This window comes from Saccostrea echinata, unplaced genomic scaffold, assembly GCF_033153115.1.
Source record: "Saccostrea echinata isolate AGI-Se365-2 ecotype Australia unplaced genomic scaffold, CSIRO_AGI_Sech_v1 ptg000075l, whole genome shotgun sequence".
NCBI classification, from domain to species: domain Eukaryota; kingdom Metazoa; phylum Mollusca; class Bivalvia; order Ostreida; family Ostreidae; genus Saccostrea; species Saccostrea echinata.
The window spans coordinates 625,554-644,026 of NW_026889824.1; the positions used below are offsets into that span (position 1 = coordinate 625,554).

Here is an 18,473-nt window from a genome sequence, read left to right on the forward strand (position 1 = left end):
CTCTACCCACTCTAAATTTGAACACATTTATTACACCCAGAACTTAACATCAATTCCTTAGGATACTTGCCACTGGTGCTTATAACTTTTATACTTTTATTTTACTCTTACCCATAACTTCTTTATTGCTAATTCAATGGCCATCTTCTTTAGCTAGCTTCGGAATGCCTGACTTTCCCAAAGCTTTGTCTTGTATACCCTTTGGCTAATCCATTCTAAACGTTGTCAGGTCATTCCACTATTTGAAGTCTTCAATGCATTTTGCCCAAATTCCCCTTAACCCTTACAACTGACCTATATATTTCTATGCAAAACTTTGACCCACTATTGTGGCCCTGCCCTACTGCCGGGGGTCATGATTTGAAGAAACTTGAAACCTGAGAATACTTCTATATTGATATGACGAATAATGGTTAACTGTTCTTGAGAAGAAAAGTTTTTAAAAAATTTTCTATAATTTCCTAAGTAAAACTTTGGCTCCCTGTTGTGTCTGGGCCCAACCCCCAAGGGTCATGATTTGGAGAAACTTGAATCTACACTTCCAGAGGATACTTCTATATTAATAGATTAATAATGGCTGAGCTGTTTTTGAGAAGAAGATTTTTAAAGATATTCCCTATATATTCCTATGATAAACTTTGACCCCCTGTTGTGGCCTTGCCATACCCCCAGGGGTCAAGATTGGAACAAACTTGAATCTACACTACCTGAGGATACTTCTATAGTAATATGACTAAACATGGCTTTGCTGTTCTCAAGAAGAAGATTTTTAAAGACATTTCCTATATATTCCTATGTAAAACTTTGACCCCCCTCTTGTGGCCCCACCCTACCCACAGCGATTATGATATGTATAAACTTGAATCTAGAGTGTGTAATAAAGCTTTCACACAAGTTTCATCTTTTCTTGCCCAGTGGTTCTTGAGAAGAAGATTTATAAATGATGCCACCAAATTTTCACAAGTTCTTAATTATCTCCCTTTGAAAGAGGTTGTGGCACTGACTGTGAACAAACTTAAATTCCTTTACAAGGATGCTTTGTGGCAAGTTTGGTTGAAATTGACGCAGTGGTTCTTGAGAAGTCGAAAATGTGAAAAGTTTACAGACAACAGACAGATGCCGGGCACTCTTTGATCAGAAAAGCTCACTTGAGCCTTTGAATCAGGTGAGCTAAAAAGCATCCTCAGATTGTGTACATTCAAATTTGTTCAAATCATACCTCTGAGAATAGTTTTGAACTACAATGAGTGATCAAATTTTCATGGGACTATATAGGAAAAAGAATCTGCTGACGAACAAGAGGGGCCACAGTTACTCAGGTGAGCGTTGCAACCCATGAGCCTCTTTTCCACCATTGTGCTTTGTGCATCAATTGTAAACTATTGAACATTTTCACCTTATTCTCTGAAATGCCTGAACCATTTCAACAGATTTTGTTAAATAGCATCTATGAGTAAAGCCATGAGTAAAGGGGATAAAAAATTTTGAAATTTCGTAGTCCCTGCTAAGGGACCTGAGGGATGTGGCCAAAACCATTAAAAGTATTTCAATCTTCAAAAATCTTTACTCTTGACATCTGAAGCAGTCCAACTGTTGTCATACTTAAAATATGCAATGAGCTCTTTACTGAAAACGCAAAATTCATGGCCTCTGGATTCAGGCTCCATTTAGGTAGAGTTCATTCAAATTCAAAATTAAAATCATCTTCTTTTCTCTTGGGCATATAGCATGTAAACCCCTTAATCAAATCTGTGAAATTCATGGCCCGTTGGGACCATAGTACAGGTCATAGGGTGGGGCTTGATTGGTCTTAGATTGAAAATAAATCATATCTTTAAAAATCTTTTCTACTTATGGACTTTTAGCAGGCAAACTATTTCAATTGTTATAGAAAGCACTTAGATCTCTACCAAAATTGTAAAAAGTCCTGGCCCCCAGGTCCATGGTTCAGGCCTCATGGTCGGCTTAGTTTTTTCATACAATAAAAATTATAAAGCATCTTTAACTTCTGTAATTTTCAGCCACACATACTCCAAGATGTTGTTAAGAAATAGAAATTCAAGTTTTTTTTATGAACACAAAGAGTAAGCCTAGGATAGATACAAGAAATCTAATGATATCTCTTAATACATTTTCATCACTGCTGACAAAATTACTAAGAATACATGTATGCCTCAGTACATGGAGCAATGGAATTATGTGATGTATTTAAGTTCAATTAAAAGTGCTTGTTGTTTTTAAATTTTATTATAATTTACAATGAGAATTAGTAATCAAACTTTTTTTTCATTTCATGTTAAAGATTGTAAACACTTCTTCAATAGTACAACTTTAAATAAGAGTGGGACGTTTAATTCTACTGCATGGCCTGGCCTATACCCTATCAATACTCACTGTATGTACTACTTCATCGGTCTCCATAATGAAAGAGTCGAGTTGAACATCACAGATTTCCAGCTACAAGGAGTTTACCCCCAGTAAGTCTTTAGCAGCTTTTTGTGTGTTCAAGAGATTAATGAAGTATTGAAAATGATGGAGAAAGAAAATCCATGTATCAGAATTCTTCCTTAAAACCACTTTTTTGACATTCACTAAATTAGGTCTAGGTATAAAATAATTCAGGATTTTAATAATGTGTAATCTTTACTGAGATGATTCCTTATCCAAATATAGTAATAGATATCTGATTGACACGTACTGTATACTGCATATATTATAAGCTCGGAATTTGTTTTCTTTGCAATAGAAATGCATGGGGATGCACCAAATATTTTGCTGATTGCACGTAGACATTGAACATGTGTAAATAATCAGTGATTAATGGTAATTAACAGTTAAGTGAAAATGTCAGTAAATGCTACGAGCAGAGAATCCTAACAACTTTACAGTTAAATCACTACATATTAAAACAAAAAAAAAGAGTTCAATCACTACAGAGTAAAATAGAGTACTGTTAATCACTGAACAGTGAGTAAAAAAGAGTTCAATCACTACACAGTAAAATAGTTATGGTAAATCACTGTACAGTGAGTAAAAAATAGTTCAATCACCACAGAGTAAGTTATGGTAAATCACTGTACAGTGAGTAAAAAATAGTTCAATCACTACAGAGTAAAATAAATACAGTAAATCACTATACAGTGCAGGGTTTGACACTAAGGCACATCCGACCGACCCAGTCTGGTAAATGAGTCTTCCGGTCCTGTAAAATGTTTGTGATCTAGATCGACTGGTCATGTTAAAGTTAACCCTTATTTCAGTCTTTCAAATAAATATTTTAAATTTTTTATGCCCCGTAATCAAAGATTCGGGGGCATATAGTTTTTGCCCTGTCCGTCCGTCTGTCTGTTTGTCCGCAAAAACTTTAACATTGCCCATAACTTTTGATTGTTTGGAGCTATGGCTTTCATATTGCACATGTATATTCCTTGTGACAAGACCTTTCTTTGGGTACCACCATATTTAATGTTTTGACCTTGACCTTGGAGTTTGACCCAGTTTTGCAAAATTTTTCTAAACTTTAACCTTGGCCATAACTTTTGAACGATTGGTGATATGGCTTTCATACTTCACATGTGTATTCCTTGTGACAAGACATTTCTTTGGGTACCACCATATTTGACCTTGACCTTGGAGTTTGACCTGCTTTTGAAAAACTTTAACATTGGCCATAGCTTTTGAATGGTTAGTGCTAAGGCTTTCATAGTTAGCATATGTAATTCTTTTGACAAGACCTTCCTTTGGATACCAACAACCTGGACCCTTTGACCTTGACCTTGGAGTTTGACCTACTTTTGTAAAACATTAACATTGACCATAACTTTAGAACAGCTGGTGCTAGGGCTTTCATACTTCACATATATAATCCTTGTGACAAGACCTTTCTTTGGATACCAACAACTTGGACCCTTTGACCTTGACATTGGAGTTTGACCTACTTTTCGAAAACTTTAACCTTGGACACAACTTTTGAAAAGTTGTTGCTAGGGCTTTCATATTTAACATGTTTTTTCCTTGTGACAAGACCTTTTTTGGATACCAACAATTGTAATCCATTGGAGTTTGACCTACTTTTGAAACACTTTAACCTTGGTCATAACTTTAGAACGATTGGTGCTTCAGCTTTCATATTTCACCTGTATATTTCTTGTGAGAAGGCCTTTCCTTAGGCATTAATTTTGACCATTTGACCTTGACGTTTGAATTACTTTTGAAAAACTTTAACCCTTTCCATATCTATTCAATGGTTGCTCCTAGGGCCTTCATATTTCACAGGTATATTCCTCGACACAAGACCTTACTTTGGGTACCAACATATTTGATTTGCATTTGAGAAAGTTTAACCTTTGCTATAAGTTGCCATATGGGGGCATCAGTGTTTCACAAACACATCTTGTTTAATCTTGTTTGTCTGATTGTAAACATAACCATCACTCTGTAGAAGAAAATTTTCATGCATGACACAATCGCTATTTTTAATCCAGCTGTAAAAGACCAGTCATGATCAAAACTAGCTTTGTTCAGTTTAAATTGGAATGAATAGTTATTGATATATAATATACTATAATATATTCTTTTAATTTATTTATATTTAGGGTAATTATTTTATTAAAGTTTGTTGAGTGTTCTTTAAGGCTTATAATATTTGCATGTCCCGCTTATCCCAACTCAATGTCCTGCGACCTATGGAACAGTCTTTCAAAGTATATCTTAACAGGTGCGAGAGACGATACCTTTATTGAAGTATGGTTTCCAACTTTTTTTCCCATGATAATTAGCAGGTTATAAAAAGTAAATTTTCAAGTTTGGTCAGGGCTAGTGATTTTCTGGTCATGGCTAGTAAAAATTATGGGAAGTAGCCCGACTGCTCTAGTGCTCATTAAAGTTAATGTCAAACCCTGCAGTGAGTAAAAAATAGTTCAATCACTACACAGTAAAATAGTTATGGTAAATCACTATACAGTGAGTAAAAAATAGTTCAATCACTACAGAGTAATTCACTTCAATCACAGAGTATAATATGTAGTTCAATCACTAAAAATTAAAATAATAAAAATAGTTCAAATACTACCTAGTAATTAATTTATTCAATATAGAGTATAAATAGGTCAATCACTACAAGTCAAATTAATAACTGTAAATCACTGAGTAAATTAGTTCAATACAGCCCAGTAGTTAAGTACTTCGGTGTTAGCTTAAAAAAATTCGGATATACGAGGGTTGTTTGAAAAGTTCGTGGACTATGCTAATCTTTATAATACTTTCTTCAAGAAATCACCGTTCACGGTAGCTCAGTCGGTAGAGCGCTCGCTCCGTGATCGGGAGGTCGTGAGTTCGAATCTCGGCCGCGACAGACCCAAGTCGATAAAATGGGTAGCAACTGTTCCTTCGCCATGCGCTCGGCACTTTGAAGTGAAAGTTGCGGGTCCTTCGGATGAGACCTTAAAAACCGAGGCCCCGTGTCACGGAAGGCGTTGGCACGATAAAGATCCCTCACTGCTCAATGGCCCTGAGTGCCGAGTAAAGGTCAAAATTTGAAGCCCTTCACCGGTATATGGTGACGTCTCTATATGAGTGAAAAATTCTCGATTGGGACGTAAAACAACATACAATCAATCAATCAATCTTCAAGAAATCTAAAATGAGCACATTATCATATGTAAAAATATTTATTTTGATTAAGTGTGAAGTTTCATTCCATGTGATTTAATAGAATTCATGTTATTTAATTTTAAAATCAACTCGTTTTGTACCCACAGAGCAAACTCAACAACACTGTAACGTCTAAAACATACCGACATGAGGTTCTCAAAAATACTATCCCTATATATTTCACACAGTATTGCCCAATACCAGTGCACTCATTAAAAACATTCCTCTGTCACTTGAAATCTATTTTGCTAACAATTGTTCCAGTAGCATTATTTTGTTTGTCAATGTTATATTTTTTTTCACTGCATAAGTGTGCTTTCATAAGATCAGCATCTGTGAAGTGCCAGACTCTTGGCATGACGTTACTAACTCTTCAATATGTTTGATAAGATTTTTACAGAAAACCCGTTTTCCCAGAGATCACCATCGACTAAGCAGAGTAGTCTATTATTCAAATACTTCTTGTACCTTGTACACACATATGCGTGGCTCGCTTTTGACATATTTCCTACTATCTCCGGTATTTTCAGAGTTTTTTTTCTGGAGTTTTCCAGAGTACAACACAAAATCTGTATGGTTAACTGCTGCTCCATGACGTTCTATGGCGTCATCTTTTTTGCCATTTTCAAATGAGGACTTCCTATCTTTTGAAACTGATTTCTTTTCAACGAGTCAAAATATTAAGTCATAATTTGGAATCAGAAACGATGAAACAATTCTTATATGAACGTGTAGAATTTTTCCTTTTTTTTTTTTTTTAAAATCATTTTACAGAAGATATAACTTCAGATATTATTAAGTGTCTTGATTGTTAATTGCTAAATTTTAACCTGCTCCGTGATCCGATTTTCACATTTTTAAAGTCTAAATAAGTTTGAAATAAATCACGGTATTTTAGAAAATTTTAATACACATCATTTGAATTTACTGTTGAAAAATTTCTTCCAAATTTGGATATAATATGATGTTAAGTAAAAAAGTTATGATGGTAGTCCACGAACTTTCCGAACTACCCTCGTATATTTAATTGCTGTGGTAAAATTTAGAAATTTATTTCAAAATTAAGGATTATCTCCCTCATGCATAGCTCTGATCTTTTAATGCATTTGCCTCCAGTTTTGGCACCTTTTTTAAGCTCTTCAAAGTTTTAAAACAATATTTTGGATTTCCAACATTTTGGCATGAGCATCACTGAAGAGACATAATTTGTCAAAATGTGTGTCTGGTGCATCAAATTTGGTACCATATTTGATTTACATTCAATCACTTAAAGAAAGATCCTTGTGTGGTTTCTGATTTAATGAAATATTTAAAGTGTTATTGCTTAAATGTCTTTTTTTAAATATCTATAAATTCATATAAGCATTATAAGTTCATATTTTTAGCTCACCTCGACGAAGATGAGCATATGCTATACGTTCAGTGTTAGAATCCAAGTTTAAGTTTTAGGAGCAAGTCCATTCCCTAGTAACTAAAAGCCTTACCTGGACCAAACTTGCATGGATGATGCATCTAGGGATGGACACTAACAGAATTGCTTCAGACACTGGATCTGACCTACATTTTCCAGATAAGCGAGCAGGTTATTAATAGTTTTTGGAGCAGGTCCATTCCCAAGAAACTATACCCTTATCTGGATCAGTCTTGCATGGGTGATATATCTAGAGAAAGACACTAACAGACTTGCTTCAGATGTTGGATCTTACCTACATTTTCCAGATGAATGAAAAAAATTTTGGAGCAAGTCCACTCTTTAAGGAACTGTGAGCCCTACTTGGACTAACTTGCATGGATGTTGCGTCTAGGGATGGACACTAACAGAATTGCTTCAGATGCTGGATCTGACCTACATTTTCCAGATTAGTGAACAGTTTTTGGTGCAGGTCTTTCCTCAAGGAACTATAAGCCCTAAGTGGGTCAAACTTGCATGAATGATGCATGTAGGGATGAATACTAATAGACTTGCTTCAGATGCTGGATTCAGATGAGCAGGCAGGTTGAAGTTTTTGGAGCAGGTCTATTCCCAAGGAACTATAGGTCCTATCTAGGTACTATAAGCCTTACCTGGACCAAACTTACATGGATGCATCTAGGAATGGACACTACCACACCTACTCAGATGCTGGATCTGGCTTTCATTTTCCAGAAGAGGGAGGACACATTAAAATATTTAGAGGAGATTCATATTCAAAGAACTATAAGCCCTAAAAATTTTTTGAAGCAGGTCCATTCCCAAGGAAGTATAACTCCTACCTGGACCATCTTGCATGGATGATGCATATAAGGATGGACCCTACCAGACTTAACTTTCCAGATGAGTGAACACGTTAAAATTTTTAGAGGAGGTCCATTTGCAAGAAACTATATGCCATACCTTGATCAAACTTGCAAAGATGTTAGTCTAGGAATGGACATCAAAAGACTTGCTTTGGATGCCATATCTGACCTTCTTTTCTCAGATAGTGAACAGGTTAAAGAGCAGGTCTATTCCCAAGTAAATATAAGCCCTACCTTAACCAAAATTGCATGGATGATGCATCTAGGGATGTACACCACTCAACATACTTCAGATGCTGGAACTGACCTTTATTTTTCAAACCAGTGAATATTAGACCTACCTGAAGCAAACTAGCATGGGCAAACTAGCATGGATGATATATCTAGGGATGGACACTACCAGACTTGCTTTGGATTCTGGATCTGATCTACATTTTCCAGATGAGTGTTTTTGGAGGAGCTCTACAACTATATGACTAGCAGCAGAACTGTAGCTCTCTGGTTTAGACTATTTGGAGAGACAAACCAGAGAGTTACAGATCCAAGCATTTACACTGTCTTTTTTTGTTGCTTGCTACAGGTTTTATGTCTTGAATTACATGCATTCCCACTACAAAAAGCATGGTATCCTATAATAAATTAGCCATATATTTTACTCATCATAATCTTGTTTCTTTATTTACTTTTCAATGGTTCTAAACTGCACTATATGGCCTTGGAATGTCAGTTTTAAAAATTTGCTTTCTGGTTTGTCAGTCAGAATTTTCTCAACTATTAAAAGAGCTAACAGGTCAGGATAAAATACTGTCAGGGTGTTTGCTTCATGACCAAACCCTAACAAAAAATTACTATAGTTTACTATAGTTAATTATAGTGAAAACTTTAATACTTTGATTTACTATGAAACTTTACTAAGGAACTTTTTTTGAGATTTCAAAGCTTAAAATCTCTAAACTTCGATAACAGTAATGTAAAATTTGGAAATAATGTGTGAATATACAAATAATATTTCAGTTTAATATAAAAAATGTGCAGGTATAAATTGAAGAACAAAAAATATTACACTCTGAAATCCATAGTAAATATACTTTGATTTACTATAGTGAAAAACTTTGATACTATAGTAAACTATAGTAAACTATAGTTAACTATAGTAAGCTATAGTTAACTATAGTTAACTATAGTTAACTATAGTACTTTTTTGTTAGGGAAGGCCTGGGTTCGATTTTTGTACACCATGCCACATCAAACCTTAGACAATAGGTAGGGCCAAAATAAAATTATTGTTTGTTATGAATTGCCTCCTGCCTCATTAAAATGACTACCTGTTTTTCGTCTGTTGTCATGCGACATGTGTTAACATTTGAACATTTTCAGTTTCTCTTCTGCAACCACTGAACCAATTTCAACCAATTTTTGCATAAAGCAATTATGAGTGAAGGGGGGAACAAAAATTGTGAATTTCATGATCCCTGCCCCCATGAGGCCTGAGGGATGGGGCAAAAAAACACCAAAATTAATGCAATCTTTAAAAATTTTTTCTTCTTCACTCCTGGACATGTACATCAAGCAGTCAAACTTTTGACATGATTGTAATAAGCATTCAGTCCTCAACCAAAATTGTGAAATTCATGGCCCCAGGGTCAGGAGTTCTGGTGTTAGGGCTCGGCTCTATTAATTATACAGTGAAAATGCATTAATTGTTTGAATATCTTCTTCTCTGCTTCTGGGTGTTAAACAAATTAACTAGTAAATAAGTTATAATGAGCAAAGGTGCCTCTTCCAAAATTGCACATATTAAATAGGAAAAACTATGATGTGAGGTCTGACTTACTTATAGACAACATTCGACGAGGTGAGCTTCGTAATCTTTGATTACCTATGTTTGCTTTTATTATGTTATTATTACATACTGGCTTTATTAGAATAAGTTATTTCACTTTCTCATGCATTCAATATAACTACATTTTTGTTACAAATTAACATATGATGTATATTTCTTTGGTGTTTATTATCCCCTTGCAATGAAGTTGGAGGGGATAAAAACACTTGTGTGTGTTGTGAGTGAGTGAGTGCATGCATAGTAGAAGTTATGCAAGTAATTATTTATATCATGATTGATGGGCTCTCTTGTGAGGGAATGTTCCACTTTTGCCCTTGTTATATTTCAGCACCTGCTCCATAATTTAAAAAAAAAATTGGTACTTAAGGAAAGGTCTTGTCACAAGAAAAACACCTGTGATATTTGAAAGCCATCACAGGAAGAAACAAGACCTTTCAGTTAAAACTGAAAGGCAGCTTTCAGTGACTTTTCAGTGGCCATTCAGTCACTGAATGGCAGGTACATTTCAGTGACCTTTCAGCCACAATTCAGGTACCTTTCAGTCACCATTCAGCGGACACATTTCAGTTATCTTTCAGTGACCTTTCTGTCGTCTTTCAGTGACTTTTCCGCCGTCTTTCAGTGACCTTTCTGTCATCTTTCAGTGACCTTTCAGTCGTAATTCAACAACCTTTTCATCGGCTTTTCATTAGTTTATCAGTAATTATTCCTTAAAAATTTTTAAATAAAATTATTCACATTTTTAAGGACATTGGCAAGGTTCCTGGTTATTGTATAGAATTTTTCAAGAACTCTTGAGTAGGTTTAATTGTAAAAAACAGGCTTAATTCTGGATTGTTTAACATACCAAGCCAACCTTCTTTTTTAGATTTTCTCAAATCAGTGTTTTTGCAATTCTCAATGCATTTCCTATGTAAAATGTTGATTAAAGGGACCTACATAATTTTTCACCATAATATTTCTCCAAAACCCACTTATTTCATATAGTTTTTGTATTATATATATTATTGTATCTTCATTTCCTATGACTTCTAGATATTTTGGCTGAAAATGTATATATAGAAACAAGACAAGGACATACCAGCACCGATCTTTATTTTTGAGTTACTTCCCTTAACAGCTATAATTACATATTATTCATACTGGTCAAGAGAGTCAGACTAGCTGATTGTTTCCATCATGTAATTGACTGAATTGATTGAAACATATTGTCAAAAAAATATTGGCATGGATTTATTTTAATTTTCATTCGTAGTTACTAAATGCTGCTTCCTTCACACGACCAAAGAACTGATCTCTGTCGGTCTACCTTTCAGCATATGTCACAGCTTAGCCCTTCCCAGCATACTGAGCATAACTCATGGTAAATGACGTCCTGTTGGCTCTTTGTCCCCTGAATACAATGCACAACAAAGCCATTACTACTTTTCTTTCTTGCTGTATAGATGATTCTACCCGTTGAAGGAAGTACACATGCTTTCTGTTTACCTCTGTATCATACGCTTTATTAGTTTTCACCGCTTAGAGAATTCTACACGGGAGATCACTCTCAATCATTTTTTCATAAGTGAAAAACCCATGTATTAAACCTTTTTTCTCCGGAAAACCCTGACTTGCCAATGTCCTTAAATGACTGTGTTTTTGTTTTCTTATATTGAAGATAAAATTCAGATAAGTAGAACTGGTAATAGTTAGATGTTCAATTGTCTTAAAATTGTTCACTAAAATGTTAAATTGTGATTATTTACTATAACATTTATGTCTTAATATAATTTTATAAACATTAAAGATTACAATTCAACTGTGGACTCCTAAAATTCAGAATGATTTTCGAATTTCTAATTTGTTTCATGATTTAGAAAAAGAAAATTATTCAAATGATGAAAAATAATATTCATATCAGAATTTTATCAACGGGAATAGATTTGTCTAATTTTTAGCTCACCTCGACGAAGTCGAGATGAGCTTATGCTATACCCCCGGCATTGGCGTCGGCGTCCTGGTTAAAGTTTTAGGAGCAAGTCCATTCCCAAGTAACTATAAGCCCTAACTGGACCAAACTTGTATGGATGATGCATCTAGGGATGGGCACTACCAGACTTGCTTCGGATGCTGGATCTGACCTACATTTTCCAGATGAGTAACCAGGTTAAAGTTTTGGAGCAGGTCCATTTCCAACAAACTATAAACCCTACCTGGACCAAACTTGCATGGATGATGCATCTAGGGATGTACACTACTAGACTTGCTACAGATGCTGGATCTGACCTTCATTTTCCAGATGAGTGACCAGGTTAAAGTTTTTGGAGCAGGTCCATTTCCAACAAACTATAAACCCTACCTGGACCAAACTTGCATGGATGATGCATCTAGGGATGGACACTACCAGACTTGCTTCGGATGCTGGATCTGGCCTACATTTTCCAGATGAGTGACCAGATTAAAATTTTAGGAGCAGGTCCATTCCCAAGTAACTATAATCCCCACCTGGACCAAACTTGCATGGATGATGCATCTAGGGATGGACACTAACAGACTTGCTTCGGATGCTGGATCTGACCTACACTTTCCAGATGAGTGACCAGGTTAAAGTTTTAGGAGCAGGTCCATTCCCAAGTAACTATAAGCCCTACCTGGACCAAATTTGCAAGGATGATGCATCTAGGGATTGACACTACCAGACTTGCTTCGGATGCTGGATCTGACCTTCATTTTCCAGATGAGTGAACAGGTTAAAGTTTTAGGAGCAGGTCCATTCCCAAGTAACTATAAACCCTACCTAGACCAAACTTGCATGGATGATGCATCTAGGGATGGACACTACTAGAATTGCTTCAGATGCTGGATTGACCTACATTTTCCAGATGAGTAAACAGGTTAAAGTTTTTGGAACAGGCCAATTCCCAATGAACTAGAAGACCTACTTACACAGAACTTGCATGAATATTGTTTTCAGGATGCACACTAAATATAAAGAAAATATGATGCGAGATTTGCATTTCTTATACTGTAAACATTCGTCATGGTGAGCTTCGTAATCTTTGATTGCCTATGTTTTCTTTCTGTAAAATATCTAAATCTGTTATGAATATTTTCACAAGCTTCTTCAATTTGATAAGTAGTTAAATGAATAAACAGACAGTCAATCTGAAAAATAAATTCAGAATATCGATCAAAATGATCTTAAAATAAACAAGAAAAAAAGTTTTCTTATTTTTTCGCTCTAAAATAATTTTTCATTAATTTTATATCCATCTCACACATTGTATAATGCGGTTAGTTTTCATGGAAATATATGGTTATGAAAGACGAGACAGAATTAATTATTTATGCCTTTTTTTTTTTTTGTAAATTTTGTTTCTTATTTGTTAAAATCGCATAATATTTAAGCTTCTAAAGGATATCGTTTTATTTTACATAAACAGAATTAATTATTTATGTCTCTTGTGGAAGAACCTTAATATTGTAGATTTTTTTCTTGATTGTTAAAATCGCACGATAATTTAGCACGATTAAAGTTATCGTTTTAAGAATTTACAACGTTTTCCGAGGTGAAGATCCATCTTGAATCATTTCTTTGGAGAGAAAAAAAACAGGTGCCTGTCGCCGATAATTGTCATAATCCCGATAAGAGATGTATAATTAATTAGCCCCAAAAATCCACGCAATTAACATAGAATATACAGAATGTATACAATATATAATTATACACATTGCCCAGCTGATCGATACAACAGGTGAACTGGGTATCTCAATTCGATTTCTACAAATTTATTGATTTAAATCACCAATTTTTCAACAAGACGCCGTGGTGTAATGGATAAGGTCACGGACTACGAAGCGGGAGGCAGCAGTTCGATTCTGGCTTCCTGCAAGAATTTTTTTCTTATATTCAATTTTTAAAAAAAAATTTTATTCGAAAATAGGTTCATTTAATACCAATAAGAAAACACGAAATAAAATTTCTAAGTTAAAAAATAAGCCGATTATTCAATAAAAAGATACAACTGAAAGATAACTGAAAAGCCGCTGAAATGTTTCTGCCATTCAGTCGACTGAATGGTAACTGAAAGACCATGGAAAAGTCACGGGAAAGGAACTTATCAGTGACCTTTCAGTGGCCATTCAGTTACCATTCCATTGACTGAATGGTGTAATTTCATCCTGTGCATGGCACCAACCAATCAATAGTTATGGCAAAATGTTTTTCAAAAGTTGGTCAAACTCCAAGGTCAAAAGATCAAAATTGTTGGTACCCGAGGAAAGCATTTGTCATTAGGAAAACACTTGTGAAATATGAAAGCTCTAGTTCTAACCACTCAAAACTTATTGCCAAAGTTAAAGTTTTTCAAAAGTAGGTCGAACTCCAAGGTCAGGAGGACAAAAACATTTACACCCAAGGAGGGACTTGTCACAAGAAATACACATGTGACGTATGCCAACCATTCAAAAGTTATGGCCAAGGTAAAAGTATTTCAAAAGTAGGTCAAACTGCAAGGTCAAAAGGTCAAAATATTGGTACCCAAGGGAAGGTTGCCACAAGGAATACACATGTGAAATATGAAAGCCCTAACCAATCAAAAGTTAAGGGCAAGGTTAAAGTTTTTGAGAACAAACAGACAGATGGACGGATGGGGCAAAAACTATATCCCCCCCCCCCCCCCAAATCTTTTATTACAGGAGCATGAAAAATTAAATTATTATTTCTTTTATCCATTTTTATCTCCTTTACACCATTAAATATTTTTTAAGGTCTAAAAGAGCACAAGAAAAAGAGTACATTTTGGAAAATAATAATAAGCCCTGCTTGTGTATACGAACCATTTGTGATAATAACAGTGTTATTAAGAACATGAAGTCAAATTACTAATTCTAGGGCTTGACATTAATGTTTTTCTGCTTGTCTGGCACCAGTGAAAAATTTTGACTGACAAGTGAATATTTCTGGGTACTTGTCCAGTTGTAAATTCAAGTTTGTTCTCATCTTTGCCTCCTGCACTAAATTAAATATGGTTTTTGACCACAGTAGATCGAAGTTTTACATGAGAATATATAAATATAGAAGAAAAAAAAATCTTTAAGTATCTTTTTCTCAAGAACAGCAGACTATTGTTAGTTATATTTATATATGCAGGCATCCTCAGGTAGTGTAGATTTAAATTTGTTCAAACTATTAACTTTGCTTTATGTTTCAGGTGTCAGTTTGATTACCTGGATGTTTATGCTCAGATGATAACCACTGAATCAGAGGCCCAGATCTCCTCCCCTTTGTTGGGGAGGTTTTGTGGAGACAGGATGGACATTCTACCCACACGTATTATTTCCACCTCCAACATCATCCTGATTGACTTTCACTCTGATGGTCACAGATCTGCACGAGGATTCTACGGCTCCTTTAGATTCATTGATTCATGTAAATATTTTTATTAAATGTAAACTGGGCAGCCACTGGCAAAAAGTGTGTAACCCTAAGTTAGGCTTATATTAATGTTTAATTGATTGAGTTCTTAAAAATATTATCAAGAAAAGGTAATGATTAGGATTAACAGGTTAAGATTGCAGTAATCAGATTTTTTTGTTCAGATTTAAATTGGTTGATAGATGCCATTGGATGTATAACAGGACCTGGCTGTGCCAACAAATTATCATACTGTGCTAACTTGCAGTAGTCAGTAATCGTACCTCTTTGCTAAAAAAAATTGCTCTTTTTAGGTCCCGTTATTGAAATGAAACTAATATTTTAGAAGTAATGTGACATATTAGATCCAACTGAATTTTTAACCCCAGTTCCATTGTACCCACAATTCCCTATAAAATGTAGTTGGCTGCCCAAATTATGTTTTCACACTAGCCAGACAAAATTTAAAAACTCTGGCCTTGCTTTAATTGAAATTGCAGGTAGAAAGTAAGTAAAATGCACTTTGTTAATAATTGGTACTTTTAAGCTCAGCCGAGCCAAAGGCTCAAGTGAGCTTTTTTGATCATAATTTATCTGTTGTTAGTTGTTGAAGTGATCATCTTAAACTTTTTACATTTTCATCTTCAACTCCAGGACTATTGAGACAATTTCAACCAAACTTGCCACAAAGCATCCTTGGATGAAGGGGATTCACAGTGAAGATTCTGTTCCAATATTTAGCAGAATTCCACTAATTTGAATCCAAGAATCTGATATTTACAAGTGTTTTCCAATATTTCAGTAATTTTTATTTTTAGAGAGATCCATTTCAGTTTTTTTTTTTTTCTGGGTAAAAATTTCAAGTTGTTTACTGCATTTTTTATCTAGTCTGCACCATCTAGACATTTGCTTTTATGTCCAAGTAAGGTAAACTCAAACGTGAGATGATTCAGATTTCCTCACAATGGCGTGGCGGTTCATTCATGCAGGTCAGAATGTAAAAGTTGTTGAACAATCTGTCACACTTCAATTTTGGTCACTCGTTTAAACCTATTCTGGGCTTCCTAAACTTCCCTATACAGCTACTCCACTTGTATATTGGAATTGCTTACTTTGAAATTATATCACTTTTTGTGTTGCCTGTAGAGCAGTGTGATGAACACTTCGAGATCACGTTATCCATGCAGTGTCTGTCTGTCTGTAAGATTTACATGGATTTAATATTTTGCATATATTTTGCTTGGCACTATGTCTTTTCTAAAATACCAGGGCTACCAATCTCTTGAACTTGACCTTTGACCTACTTTGCAGAATAGTTCATAGAGCTCTAATATACAGGTTATTTTTAACATTTTAGAGGTACATCTGTGCTATTTAGTATGATTGTGTACTGATACCAGTGTGTCAGTTCACTTGACCTTGACCTTTGCAAAACTACTTCAAATGGTTAATTTAAAACTTGTCTTTCGAATTTTGAGAGGCAGAAATTTGATAGCTAGAATGTATATCAACTAGGGATGTCAACGAGTACCCAGTTAACCGTGTACTCGATCGAACATCCGAGTATCGAATACTAAAAATGGTACTCGGTTACTCGGATGTGTATTTTTTCATTTTTCAAAGTACTCATTTTTATCAAAAATTTATCAAAAACTAGCTTAAATATGCATACGGTAATTACAGCGTGTAGTTTTCTATACCTGTAAAACACCCATTATTGCCTGTGGCTGTGTATATACAGTAATTAGTGACCAATCTGACCCAGCTATTCTCACCTATTGTGGTCCTTAATTTTTGGATGGCTTCAATGATTGTTTTCAGTGAACATCGATGGTCTATTATCTTTAAATCAGTTTTAAATTATTTAGTTAATATACGGCAGCGAAATTGCACATGCATAGAAATGCCGCTACCCACTTCAAAAGAAGTGAAGAAATATTTAGAAATAACTAAAGATTCAAAATAAATGTTGAAAGTCTGTTTGTGTAGTAAGTTTAGTGTCTACGGCCGGGGGAAACAATCAACATATGAAATACACTAAACTTACTATAAATTTAGACTAGCAATCCCAACAACGTCCGTTACTTCTCTTTGGCTAGTCTAGTAATAACAAACCTGCGTAACAGATTGTCCTCCTTTTGATGAAATAGATCCTAAACAAGAACTGTAAACCATTTGTAATTTTTCATGTATTGTGTCTTTTGTGTTTATTTGATAAATAAATTTAGTACCAAAAATCATTTACGTTGAAATCGATGTTTATATACATTTATAAAGGTGATAAAAACAGCTTTGTGGTTTAACGGAATTTAACGGGGCTCAAGAAAATTAACATTCTTGTATTTACATTTTTATCAAGTACCCGGGTACTCGATCGGAAAAACGTCCGAGTAACCGATTATCAAAAATTGACCGATTTGACATCCCTAATATCAACATGTTTATTAGCTCAGCCAGGACACTCTATTATATACAGTTACCACACAAACTAAAATTAATTTAAAATACTACAAGAAATAGCTTTACAACTAAAGCAATCAATATCTATATAAACATAATAAGTAACAAACATTTCCATCCAATATATTGTGTATTAGATGGCAAAACACAAGAAGAGTTAACCAAATGTTGACAAAAGACTATTATGATAAAGTAATTTGTACGCAAAGTTCCTGACTATCAAAAGAAAATGGTAAAATAATGCTGCTCTAGACCCAACGCCCCACCCCCATCTCTGTGTAATCATTAATGGGAACTCTTATTTATAAGCTCTATTAATTTATAAGTATATACACAATATATATCTCTTATCTAACACAAGTTTTAAGCAGATAAACAATTACCCAATTGATAACAGTGTGAAGAACTAATGAGACTCATCACACTAACAGTTTACATTTGAAATATAATTTCCACATTGAAACAATGATTTAAACCTAGTATATTTTAATATATAATACTTCCTAAATGACGTCGCCCGCATGGCGCAGTGGTTAGAGTGTCTGCTCTAGAGTCGCAGTGTATGAAAGAGTTGATCCTTACATCGCGAGTTTGAATCCCACTGTGGGATGTGGAGACTGGTCCTTCGGATGAGACCGTATAAACCGAGGTCCTTTGTCGCAGTAGGTGCTGGCACGAGAAAGATCCCTCACTGCTCAATGGCCCTTAGTGCCCAGTATAGGTCAAAATTTGCAGCTCTCCACCTGCAAGTGGTGGCGTCTCCATCTGAGTGAAAAATTCTTGAGAGGGACATTAAACAACAAACAAAACAAAAACCTAAATGACAATAAAAAAAAAGAAGAG

General features: G+C 34.9%; 1 protein-coding gene across 9 annotated transcripts in view; it reads left to right on the plus strand.

Annotated features, from left to right (window-relative positions):
* Positions 1-18,473, plus strand: part of LOC133176479 (cubilin-like) — a 181,220-nt gene that overhangs the window by 65,565 nt on the left and 97,182 nt on the right. For 8 of the 9 annotated variants that reach the window (XM_061311595.1, XM_061311593.1, XM_061311598.1 and 5 more), the window contains 2 exons: positions 2,303-2,477; positions 14,968-15,185. In XM_061311595.1, coding sequence (XP_061167579.1) covers positions 2,303-2,477; positions 14,968-15,185 — 393 coding nt within the window. The remainder of the gene's footprint in view (positions 1-2,302; positions 2,478-14,967; positions 15,186-18,473) is intronic. The other variant, XM_061311601.1, reaches the window with a different exon arrangement.